Genomic DNA, 13629 nt, shown 5'->3' on the forward strand with positions numbered 1-13629 from the left:
GCCTTTGGCAAACTTGATGGCATGCTGAAGAGGTCGTCCAACCATTTGATTCAGCTGTGTTGGAGTAGGGATGCACCTAAAAGCTGCAGGACAGTAGCTCTCGAGGACTGGAGTTGGACACCCCTCTGATCTGCAGACTAGAAAGAGAACAAAAGCTTGCAGGTAATCGGTGAGATCTGCACAGGATTTCTACTCTTTACTAACATGCATTATGTGCATTATCCAACTGTCTCCATTGATTTTTATTTTATTTTTGCATCTTAAAATCACACATAGCTCATGGAAATGTGGGTTACCTAATGTGTTGGGGAAAATGTGCACAAGCGAACAGCGTGAAACATCTCACTTTAATACATTGCAGTGTGTAACAGTCTCTCATCAAAAAAATAAGTAAATAAATGAATAAAAAAGTAAATAATTGTTTTGGACATCTAATGCTTTGATTTTCATTGAACTCCACCCATTAAAAAATCACTGTTATCAAAAAGCTTTTAACCACTTACCTCTGGCTATTTTTGTATATACAGCTTTTCAGTCTGTGTAATTTCTCAGGCTGCAACTGAGAATTATGTTTCTGATTCATAAATATGCATTTGCGCTCTTCTTTTACGTTGATTGGCCCTTAAGCCTTATCCTTATTTTCTCTTGAATTGTCTCTGTTTAAAGTTTTTTTTTTTATTAATAAACTAAAAAAAAGTTATCATCTCCTGTTCACAGCACACAAACACCAAACAATGGCAGCTTTACACATGCCACAGCCAAGCTAATTAACTGGAGGGGTTGTTCTCAGAATTTGCAGTGCATCCCATAATTTATCACATCCCCTGGAGAGACCTCATTCATACTAATCATTCAAATTTTCCCTCATTTTGCATTTATAGCTGAAATCCGCCTTATTTTTTACTAATTGAATTTTTTCCTCTCACCCTGGGATGCTAATGGTCGTGGATTCTTGTAGTGTACACCTTACAAATCAACACACGATTTAGAAGAATTCAATATTGTGAAGCTAACTGACTTTCCTAGCTAGGCCGGGCTTTCTTTCAAATTTATAGGAGACATTTATGTTACAGTAGTGATGATATGGCACATTGTTACACAGGAGAGAAAAGATAGGAGAAGGCAAAGCTGCAGGGATCTGTGATGGCTTTACGAGTAGGAGGTATAACCCAGAAATATCAGCATTTCTGGGAGATGGATCTGTCATACATGTCTTTGTGTCACTTTGTGGTCATCAGGGTGTACCCCAGCAAAATGAAGGCTGGCAACTTTATACTAACCAGGCTCACTAGTAATGAGCCACTGTATGAGAGCTTTGTGGTTATAAAAGAACAAATAGTATTTTGGGGGCTATATTGGGAGTGTTACTCAGATATAATACAATTCAATTCAATTTTATTTTGATAGCACCAAACCACAACAACAGTCACCTCCAGGGTATCTATAGTGTAAGATAAAGATCCTACAATAATATATTGAAAACCCCAACAATCAGACGACCCCTATTAATAGTAACTAATGATTAAATGTAAAGTGATTCATAATAGAAAGTGAAGAAAGGTGAGTGGTGAAGAAACAGTGCAAATAGAATAAACTGCTTTTTAGTAGTTTTTTTGTAGTTTCGTTTAGTGTAGAAACAAGGGTTCTGATGATAGCAGCTTAACAATATTAACAATGTCAAATTATTAGAAGCTTGGGAGGGAAGAACAAGAAAAAGGTCATCAACGTAATCAGCAGAACATTAACCATTTGATTTTTGAAACGTACAAGAACTCACAGGATAATACAGCATATGTACAAAGGGCCATCTTTACTAGCAGTGTACAAACTCATCCCATCCCTTAAAACTGGAGCTCATCCCAGTGGTTAAATGCCACCTGGATAGGAAAAGAGTCATCCCATGGCTAACACACAGAGAAAAACAAACATCCACACTCACATGCACACCTCCAGCCAAGTTAGACTGACCAGTTAACCTAGCATGCATATCATTGGAGTGTGAGAGGAAGCCAGAATCCACAGACGGAAGGAGGACACACAAACTTCACGCTGAAGTTTGTGGCCGCAGATTCAAACCAAGACCTGTGTGCTTTGTTAAGCACCAAGCCACTGATGGTTGCATTAGAACAGTAGCATGAAAGCAATGATATCCACACAATTACCTGCACCTGTATTTGATATTTGATAGACACTAGAGTTGTAATTTTGTTTGTCAATACTTTAATTTTCTTTGCCAATTCCTACAAACTGCACTGCAGTTCATCTGAAAGGGGATTAATGATGATTTTGTGTGAAAACACTGAATGACTTTGAATTCTTCTCACATTCAGTGGACGCTAAACCTCAAACTAACATTATTTTACTAGGGATGAACTCGCTAAATAACTGAGGATGGCACGATCAAAGCAAATCAGTGTGATTCAGCTGACCTCTAACTTCAGAGAAAACCAGGACCTCTGAAAAGGTGTAAAAGATTTAAACTTCGTCTTCTTCTCCAAAGTGGATTAATTATATGCAAATAATAGTTAATTACGCTTAGGTTTGACTGGTTAATGCTTCATAAAGTGCATTCATGTGTTATGAAGTTAGCATTTGCTGATTAAATAATCTGCTCTCTGAATTTCCTCATTTTTTCATTAGCTATCACAAGTTATTTAGTTATGGACAGCTGATATTTATTTTTAAATCAAACCACTAATGTTTGCTTGAAGGGGGTTAATTAAACTTAGCCTATCCAAGGATGGTTTACTGAGCAACACAGATGTCTATTAAAGCGTTTTGGACATCCTTAAGAAGACAAATTATAGAAAGACTGCTTCTGTGAGAACTTTACTATTTAACTTTTAAAAGCAAAGATATCCAGATAACCAGAGTCCTTGCCCAGGTAATCAGGGTAGTGTCCTTAACAATGTGTCATTTGCATCATATTTGAGCAAACTCAGTCACTGAAGGAAAAACAAATATTAGTATAAGCTATGCTTTAGGACGGAAAAATGATTAATCAATGGTTACACTGTTTGACAATTTAATCAGAAAAATGCATGCACTGCAGAAGATTTTTTTTTTTTTTTTTGTCTTTTGGCCCTTCTACAGATTTAAAAAAATAAAAATCCTATTGTGCTGCAGTGACCTTCTGTGTTATTTACACAACCCCGTGAGGCTGTTTGGCTCAGAGTTTGGTATTCATATCATTCCTGGACTGTTTACTGTGAAATTAATGGTCTGTTGTCTCCCATCAACCTAGTCCAGACAGTCTTCACATGCAACTGACAGCAGCTTGCGCAGCATCCTTATGAGTAGGAAGAAAACTGAGAACTAATAGCACTGTCTTTACTGGGCTGTCATGCTTGGAGCAAAGGCCTTGAAGCCAGGAAGCTTAAGCATTCATTGCTTGATTAAATTCTTCACAGGACACAATGCTCCAATGGGAAGTTGGGCTCAGAATGTGACTTGGCAAGCTCTGAGGACAGTAATAACACAGCAAATAAAAATACATAACAATAGCCACTTGAAGGAGAAAGGGCAGTTTAATGGAATGAAAACAGGCAAACCAAAGGCTTTATGTAGGTACTAAAATGAATGCAATAGCAATTCAGTTATTACATTTATATACATTTAAATAAGTGGAGTAATGAGATCACGAAGTGGCTAAAATGAGAAAAAGTTGCAGTTGCTGGCTGTGGCAGTGACCTGTTGGCACAATAAAATGTCTAATGAATTATTTCAGATTACATAAGATTTGCTACATAACCTACAGTATATGACAGGACAAATTGCTTAGGCCCGACATTTTTCAGTCAACACCTCTGTTGTCCCACATGCACCAAAATGCATCACTTCTCGTTAGCGTTTGCATTCAGGTCAGACTGGCACAAAAATAAAGATTTAATAATAATTAAAAAAAATATTTATATTAATTATTATTCTTATAGTGATTATTCTGGATAAGGCTTTGATTGACAGTTACAGTAGCTGTTTTATATTGCACTCAGAATATTTAATTATGCACATGTGCTGATTACGCTGCCATTGTCTATCGATGTGTTTGAACTAAAATGATCACTGTAGTTATTACAGTGACTAGAATGATCATTTTCTTACTGAGGCTGGACAATAAAGAGACATTTCCGGCAGTGTTAAAAGAGGAAGGGGCTGTAAGGGGACTGTCCCAGCCTCCGAACTACAGTTACACTGAATGCAGGCCATTGTTGAAGTTTGTAAAAGCTATGGAACCACCAGACCATGGAACACTCACTGCCCAGCCCCCAGTAGTGCCCTAGATTCTGGGGCACTGCATTAGTTTGTTGCTCTTCTTCGTCTGCTGTCATGGGGCAGTTTCATGTGTCATTTGGCTTTTGCTCAAGCAGGAATTAAAGCCCTTTTTCAAGCTTGTTGGAGGTAAATCTGCCTCCTGCTGTGTTTGAATTGTCCCCTGCAGTCAAAAAGCAGCCATACAGTTGATAGCTAGAGTTGATTGTGCAGTTCAGACGTTGCTGATAGCAGTGAAATGTGATGATGCTGCACAAAAGATCAATGGCTGAAGTGCACAGATGAGGTGACAAATGGTATTTTTAAAGGCCACCTGCTTCATTGAAATGCAACATTTCTTTTTATGAGGGTGTCAATTTTAAAGCCGTCACACTAGTCTGGTACAAGCCAGACAGTTTTCAAAGGTTTTTAAAGTTTCCATATGCAAATAAGCAATCAATAGTTATATTCCTATTTCAAAACAATATTGATGCTTTTTATAGACAGGAGAGACAGGAGTCACCAAGTACTTTACAGAAAACAGTTGGTGGCACATTAGTACATCGTGGATTTGAAAGATGAATCTCATGAGGATTTTAGCAGTGCAACAAATCAGCGACTCTCTTCAAAGTGAGAGCTAGTTTACATTAGTTTGAATAAGTTTCATTATTGCTATTCTTTCATACTTGTTCTGTTGACTTAAAAAAAAAAGAAGTGGAAAAACTGTAATTTTGAGCTATTTTTTTTCTGAATTTGGCTGCATGAAAATACCGAGCTTAGGAGAAAGGTAAAGAGATGGAACAGTAGCCTATGTCTTGTGGTGGCTGTGGACAGTCATCCAGTCTGTGTGGGCAAGATACTGAATTGAGTGTTAATTTGAATGTTATAAAAAGGTGCTTAGGTAAAGTACATGTGTGTGATTAGGGGCTTGTAGAAAAAAAGGGGCTGTGAGTGCTCAGTTAGCATACTCATATATATATATAAGTGCCGGTCTATTTGCATTAGGTGAACATAGTGCTAACACTAAACATTCAAACAAATCCAGGATCCCTGAGAAACTGTAAACATTTTAAACCATGTTAGGCACATGTTCTTATAACTGATTTGCAAACAGGATATGGTCATCAAAACTAAAAATTGTGCTGACCAGCAATAAAGCAGCTCTGGCTAAAGGTTGCTGGCTCCTCCGGGAGGCAAATGCTTATTCTTGGTTTGAGGGCTTTTTATATGATGATGTAGATAAGTAACATAAGAGAGGAGTCTGGCATTTATAACTTTGAAAACCTTTTATATGGACAAAAACTTTAGATAACAGACTAAAGGATAGGAATAAATGCTAGAAGCTCAATCGGAGATATATATAATGAACTGATGCCTGTTTGATCTGCTTTGAATTTCAGATCTTCTCTTTGTTGTCATGCAAAGCTCACATCTTTTTTTCATAAGTGAATTTTATAGTTTGGCTTATCATCAGCTGAATGCCATGGAATATTTCTCTGTCACATGTGATATAATAAACACCATTAAATAGAAGGTGAAATGAAGATGACACTGCAGGGGGATTGAGTCCTTAGTGGCATGTTTCGTGGATACAGACGCTGTAAGTGAGAAAGCGGGTTAGCAAGCCCTGCTTGTCATTTTAAGTTTGATGGTTGTTTGATCATTTCGTATTCAAATACAAATGTGTGTATGCCTTGTTGTCTTCTTGCAGCTTTAGACCCTCATTTAATTTAATCACTTTTTAAAAAACAGACTCAAACTGGAACGTGAGCAAACTCAAGCTAAACTCAAACATGATTCTCATAAAATATGGTGGACAGTCAGCAACACAGCTTGTTGCAAAGCACCAGGCTGTTTCCTCAAAGAGTCTTTGTTCAGCTACGAGAGGGAGTGAGAGAGACAAAGGAAGGGACAGGAGGTAGGAAGTGGGAGAGAGAGAGAGAAAGAGGGAAAAGAGAGAGGTAACTGAGGGCAAAACAGGAGACCGAGGAGGAGATTAAAGAAGAGAAAGGGTGGAGTAGGAAAATGGTAGTTACGTTTCACTTTGGGATAGAGTAAGAAACCATAGTCAAACAAAAATACCTCATCAAGGGAGATATATGGAGAAATACTGGTGTAGAGAAAGAAATAGTTTAGCGAGGGTGTGGAATAGAGGCTTCATAAGTAAAGTAATAAAGACAAGCAGACAACCAAAAGCAAGCATAGAAAAGAAAAGTGCGGGATTGTGAATTTGTGTGTGAAAGAGGAAAGCAAATGTATGAAGTGTGAGTGAGAAAGATACAGAGGGAGGGCAGAGAAAGTGTTTGACAAAAGGCTTTTGTTGTGAAAGTGGCCATTTTGAATCTTCCCCTGGTTACGGATGGCTCCACTTCACTGTGTCCCAGCCTACTTGTTTGGCCTAGTTTCTCATTAAGTCGCCACTTGTACGGTGACAGTGTTTACTCTGTTGGCACACTCACTATTTATGGCAAACATTATCACACATCCACTAGAGATGGTGCAGCTTGATGCCATGCAGATCAGTGAATTTTTCTCCCGAGGGCAGCACATCCTATAACACATTTGTTCTTTAAAGACCATGACAATGCTGTTAGAAGGCTCTTTTTTATCTTGAAAGATGTTCATTATGAATTTCCTTCAGATGCCAGCAAGTGAATATTTACATTCATTTTGATTTAGAAACAAACCAAATATATGTCGAGGGAATCCTGTGAACAGGGTAGCAAGTTTGCAAAGGATTGCAAAGTTACATCTGAACAAATGGCAAGACTTTGACAAGAATGTAATACACAGTGCCACGCTGGGCAAAAACCAAGCACAGTATATCAGCACAAATACCTCATACCACATAATGATTTGGGTTCCTCTTGTTGCATTCACTGAGTTGAACATGGACTCCTGTGTATACCAAAGTATTTTAGAGTCAGTCTCAACCACAGCTAAAGGTGTTCTTGGCCCAAGAACACCAGCACATTTACAGCTAACTGTCTAAAAAAGAAAATAACCAAGGTGTTTGACTGGCCCACTCAAAGTATCTGTGGCATATCTGTGAAACTGTCCCTCTTGCTTATAAATATTCAAACTTTACTAGGTTGTTATTGAATCATTAACTCTTCAGTCCTCTGACTTAAACCCCAGAAAAAAATCCTAAACATGCTGACTCTTAGCTGGCTACATGCTGTGATATCTGACAAGTACTGACTTAGACTGCCTAAACTTAAGCATGTGTCTGCATACAGAATAAAGTGTAACAATATTTGAAGACATTTTTTCCCCTGCATTTCCATGCCAGAAATTAAGAAAAATACATACGTTTAACAAAGTGGAAGGAAATGTGCTCCAATGCGCTGCATTTTTTGAAAGTAGAAAACATTTTATGCATACACTAAGTGTGCAAACACACTGCAATGCTTAATGTTGCAAAATGTCCACAGCATAATCCAGGATAGAAATTAGATTATATGCACAAAGGGAAACTGTGATTACAGCAGTGGCTGTACTTTACTGCTCTGTAAAGAAGAACGGCGCCCAGCAATGTCTTCATGCATTAGCAGTAAGACAATAGAAACCCCATCTCTGGGTGCACTGTGGTCACATACGTACAACCTGTTGTCATACTTACACATAAAGACCCCTGCCTTTTTTATAGAGTCAGTCACAGCACCCCGATTCTACACCATTGATCTAAACCTTCCCAGAAGCTTCTGAGTCAGTTCTTTTGTTACTCCTCTCTGCCAGTCATCTTACATCATTCATAAAGCTGCTTATTCCACTGAAGCATTTCCATGAAGGGGATTCACTGTGTCATACAACTCTACTTTGGGAGTTTTTGATCCTTAGAGTCAATTGTAGAGAAGCTTTTTTTTTTTTTTTTCCTTTTTGACCGCCTTTCCTTAAGCTGCTCACGCGCGAACCTCAATAACACACATCAGTAGCAGTAAGAACATACGTGCACACACTGTAGTGCTGCAGTAGCTGTGAGGTGCTGAAGGAGAAAATTCAGCTGGGATGAGAGTGAGTCATGGAAACCGCTTAATATTATGGGCTGTCTTTCCCTTGATGTTGTTCGAGCTAATTAAGCCTTGTAGTAAGCTACTCAGGTCTGTTTGAAGTATGCAAGAGATTCACTTTAATGGTCTGCTCTATGCGATTCTGTGTTTTCACATTCAATTTGAATATGCTTACAACCCAGGGACCTTAGATTATAAAGATAAGACACCTGGGTTTATAGCTACGAGTCTATTTCTAAATTACTTGGGGAAATAATAGTTGTTTAGATCTTGAGACTGCAGAACATGTCAGTATATGACACACACATACAGTATTGTAAAGATGCATTTACACAAGACCTCTATGCCTGTTATGTTACCTTATTCTAGCCTATTAAAAACATTGTTGATGAACAGGAAATTGTGTTTTCATGTCAACACTTACATTAAATGAATGAAATTGTATGTAACAGTTAATTAAAATGGATTTAAGGTAAATTTATTTTCTTGAGTACGAGAATAGTCCAATGTAATGCTGGCTTTCAAAGAATGAAGGCACTCTACAGGTGCACTCAGTGGCAGTTGCAAAAACAAAGTAAAGTGAATGTGGTGGTGCACACTGACCCCTACTGCTGATGGCTTGTCATCACCCTGCTCTGCATGGCTCGCCCCTGCCTTACTCTTGACTGACACAGGGGCAGCAGGGTCACTCAGACATGTCCGACAGCAGGCAGATTACATGTTTGTGTTCTTGTTTCCACTGTTTTATTAGGATTGGAGTGCTGTGTGCGTATGCCGCCAACCAGAACCTGAGCTCTCAGGTGAAGAACGTACGGAGACTGGTCAACAGCAACATGAGGGATCTGCACACCTTTGCTAACGACACACCGATGGTGAGGCAGAAAGTTTCCATTTGAAACACGATGTTACATAAAGAATTGGGGTGAAGCATTATAGATGGTTCAGTTACGAATTTTCCTTGAGGGTACACTTGTGAATCAGTGTGCATATTATTTCTTTTTTTCTTTGTTGAAACTGGGGTTTCTTGTCATGCTGGCTTTGTGTAATCCTTTCACACGGGAAAAGAGAATTTTCTCACCTTTTGTGCACGCAACACCTGCAAAGTTGCTTTTGAAAAGATTGTTCTCATACGGTGAAATTTCTCCAACAATCAGTCTCACTCTTATGGGTGGTATTTGCTGAAGAAACCAACTCCAACCAGATTCTCAAGTGGATTAATGAAATTGTGTAACACGGAAGTAGTTTGTTGGTGTCTAGACCAATAAAGTACTTTTGTGCAGCTATTTCTAAGACTCTGCTCGTCTCTGTGTTTCCTCTATGCAGCAAATTGAATACCTAATATCACAGTATGCCACGGCCAAGAACAAAGTCATCTATGACCTAGATAGTAAGTAGTTCTTCTCTGTTTCTCCAATAGTAAATTAGGTAGACACAAACAAGTCACTAAGTTTATACACTCAGTTGTGTAGCATGCTTATTATGTGAATTTAATGTGTCTGCTTTACTTGTTTTCACAACTGTGACTTAACTAGCTCCATAGGCAAAGTAGCAACTTTTAAAAAACATCTCTTGAGTATTCCTGCTACTTTCTTCTGGAGGCAGTTCTTTCCTAGAAGTTGTGACTTGCAAAAGCAGAGCCAGGATTTTAAGCTTTTAAATTAAAAACAAAAAAAGGAAGAAGTTATGCCTTGTATACTCAAACCATTAGAACACAAGTTTACTAGAGAACAAAATTGGGAACAAGAGTGACTTGGACTAACGTGTCTATGCTGATGTTTTCTACAGACATAGGTCCATTATTGGGTGGAAGAATACATGATCAGTTGGATAAGGAGGTCCGTCCTGCCTTGGACCAAGTTCTCAATATGGCTGGAGGTACAGTTGCTCACTTTTAATTTCCTCCTCTAGCTAAGATCAAAATATTGCAGGTTCTAAGCTACTAAATGCCAGCTACAGCTTCACTGCAAACATTGCAGTGCTGCCAGTTGTGTGATGAATACAATGTTTTTCCCTTAAATGTGTGATTTAAAGTGTGAATAACCTTTTTTTGGTGGAAATACAGGTTTAGGACTCGTTTCAGTATTTTCCTATAAGTAATAAGTCCTCCACCATATAATAATAGTTTCATTAATCCTTAATCTTTGTATTTTATGCTTTTTTTTTTTTTATAAAGTGAAAATCGAGAGGGCCATTAAAGGTAATGATAACTTAGTAACTGACCCACAGTCCTTTGACCCTTGACTTTGTGAATTTTGACACCATTGTTGCTACTGTGATTCGTCCCCTTTGTTTTCTTCCTTGATGCCTACCTGAGCCCCGAGTTACAGTTCTTGAGTTTTTGATGAAAAATAAACAGTCAGTATATAAAAACTGCACTATGCTATATCTTACTTTGGTGACCACAGAGTGAAGAAAGTAGAAAGGTTTTTTTCTTGTGGGGGTGGAAGTATATATACATACATACATACATACATACATACATACATACATATATATAATTTTACTATAAGGCATCCATACTTTAGATTCATGCTTTATTCCTTTATGTGAATGTCTGCTTCTGTTGTCACCAGGTAAATTGGACAAATAAATTCTCTCAATTTTCTTTCCATTTATGAATATAAATGGAAATGATTAAAAAAAATCCAGCCTAGTGCAGTTTTAAGTTCATGGTGTTTTGACAAAATCCCCAAACCCTTTATACTGTAACTGTGTTACCCCAGTGTGATGTGAGCATAAAAAACATGTTTGTGTAACCAATCATGTTACTTTTATTATTTATTTCTTTTTTTTTTATTTGAATATGTAACTATGAGAGTACCTTGTTTTCTTTTTCTCTTGTTTTTTAAATTCTGAATTACAACTAGATGCTGTGTGGTAGAGGTGGGAATCACCATATATCCCACGATACGATATTATCACAATATTTAACGCACGATACGATATTATTGCAATTTTTTAAAATATTTTGCGATATTCAGATTCTGTACATAAAGGTAAACTTTATCAATATTCATTTTATCTAATAACAAAGTCTCGCACTCAGTCATTCTCTCATTTCAGTCAGTTTTATTGTTGACAAACTGAACGGTTTGTATTACAGTCTAGTCCAACTTAACTGAATGCAACCATCTGGTACAATTATAGCTATTCTAAACTATGCAATTTGTGAAAACTATGCAGCCCCTTCAGCAAATGAAGAATTTGAAAGTAAATTAAAACAAAATATAATTTTACATTAAATAAAAAAGTTTTAAACTTAATTAAAATAAAACATGTCTTAAATTAAAATAAGCAAACTGTCATGTTTATTGCTGCAATAAAAAAAGTTAAACACATTTGGACAGCGAAGGAATGTCAGGATTCTTGCTCAGAAAAAGGAGCTGATAAACATGCTCTGAAGTCAGAGCATGTTCCAGTCCACAAAAACTTTTTTTGTAACAAAATATCGATTTCTGCTGTCCCTGTATCGATACATTATTAGCAAACAAAATATCAGGGATAGCTCAGTAGGTAAAGTGGTCGCCCCATGATCGGAAGGTCGGCGGTTCGAATCCACTTAACGGCTACCCTGAGGTACCCCTGAGCAAGGTACCGTCCCTACACACTGCTCCCCGGGCGCCTGCTTAGTGGGCTGCCCACTGCTTCACTGAGTGAATGGGTCAAATGCAGAGAAAAACAAGTAATTTCCCCATGGGGATCAATAAAGTATCCATTATTATTATTATTATCACGATACTACACAGTATCGATTTTTTCCCCCACCCCTACTGTGTGGATGTTTGACCCAAATATATAGGCTTGCACCACATCAGCAAGAAAAGATGAAAGATCTGTCAGTAAGCATGAAAAAAGTAAAGTTGGTAAAATGTCTGGCCATTGGCATGGCAGTGATTGTACTATAATTTGGGTTTTTAATATTCATATCCTTTTGGGTTTCTGTTGGGTTTGAGCCAAGTTGTCAAAGCTTTTTATTATTCACTGAGAATGCAGAGTGTAACAAGATAGAAAAAGGGAATACAAAACCAAGAGATATATACTACTACAATTAAAAATGGTGCTTAAGCGTCCATCTATGGCTTCACAGTGTTGCTAATCGTGCCACTATGTGAGAGTGTATTTACCGTTTCCTGTTGTTCACCTTTTATGCCTCTGTTCAAGGATGCTAGTGTTTTTGTTTTCTTTATCCTGTTGAATTTTAAGCATCCTCTGCAGGCTGCTCACAGACTCTATACTAACACTGGCTGCTGTCTTACAATGAACCCAAATGCATGGAAAAGCGTCATTTACTGAACAGCGACATCTTTAATAATGGCTCATATTATTCATAGCATTCCTGTTTGCTTAATGTTCGCCAAAAGCGATTCTGTTGCATGCAGTGCAGTTAACAGTGTAATTTTAGATGCTAGAGATTCACACTAGTATATGAGAACACTACAGACACACTCAAAATGTCAGACCCCATTAGCTTGGATGAGAAACTCAAAAGATATACTTGGATCAGGCCTGGGCTTTACTAGGGATACACCGATTGTGGAGTTTGGGCTGATAGTAAGGATTTCTTAGTATGTGCCTGGGAAACAAAGTACAGTTTTAATATCATTGTGCTTTATTTAAATAATTCATTGTTGCTGACTTTTACTTCAACTACATTATATTTTGAAACAAACATTGTACTTTGTACTCTATACCATAACATAACACTTGAAATGCTTAGTATTTTGCAGATGTTAACTATATAAAGTCACTAATATATAATGTTTTATTAATATAGCTAAAGTTACCTATAACTATATGTAACACTTTTACCACCGGCTCGTGTGACAAGACTCCCCCCTTATGCCCTCGGGTGCAGTCTTGACTCTACTTAAACATTCTGTGATAAAAGATACATCTCGAAAAATAAATATCAGTCTAAGGTTCATATGATTCTCGTGTCTACACAGACAAGCGGAGGCTAAGGAAATACACTTAACCGATTAAGGCTAATACATGTGAATACTCAAATGATAAGACACCATGCAATAAACCCAACACAGGATCTCAGGGTTAGAAAATGTATTAAACAATTGCAGGAAATTCACATCCAACCCTTTTTTTTCTTCATGAAAAAAACACATATACAAAACATACAATAAACCCCCGGGGGATAGATTTTAGTATTTTTTCCCTTAACCTGTCCAATGTTATTCTTTCCCCAGAGTGCACTCTTAGTTTATTTTTGTTGTTGGCGCGCTTTAGTTGGAGCTCTTAATAATAACAACAATACCTCCGAGTATCCGTGATGTCTCCACCTCCTCCGATGAATAACTCGCTCGTTGTGGTAGCAACCGTCTCCACTCGCGGCAGCGAGCAACGAATCTCCGGTTCC

At 37.7% G+C, this 13629-nt stretch overlaps 1 protein-coding gene across 28 annotated transcripts in view; it reads left to right on the plus strand.

Annotated features, from left to right (window-relative positions):
- The window catches only part of prom1a (prominin 1a), a 93820-nt gene that overhangs the window by 49342 nt on the left and 30849 nt on the right, over window positions 1-13629 (plus strand). For 21 of the 28 annotated variants that reach the window (XM_085284705.1, XM_085284695.1, XM_085284743.1 and 18 more), the window contains 4 exons: window positions 9010-9130; window positions 9582-9645; window positions 10044-10133; window positions 10432-10455. In XM_085284705.1, coding sequence (XP_085140831.1) covers window positions 9010-9130; window positions 9582-9645; window positions 10044-10133; window positions 10432-10455 — 299 coding nt within the window. The remainder of the gene's footprint in view (window positions 1-9009; window positions 9131-9581; window positions 9646-10043; window positions 10134-10431; window positions 10456-13629) is intronic. The other 7 variants (XM_085284790.1, XM_085284808.1, XM_085284817.1 and 4 more) reach the window with 1 other exon arrangement.

This window comes from Mchenga conophoros, linkage group LG2 (assembly GCF_057382185.1).
Source record: "Mchenga conophoros isolate Kocher_MC1m ecotype Shallow Benthic linkage group LG2, M_conophoros_male_GT1.1, whole genome shotgun sequence".
NCBI classification, from domain to species: domain Eukaryota; kingdom Metazoa; phylum Chordata; class Actinopteri; order Cichliformes; family Cichlidae; genus Mchenga; species Mchenga conophoros.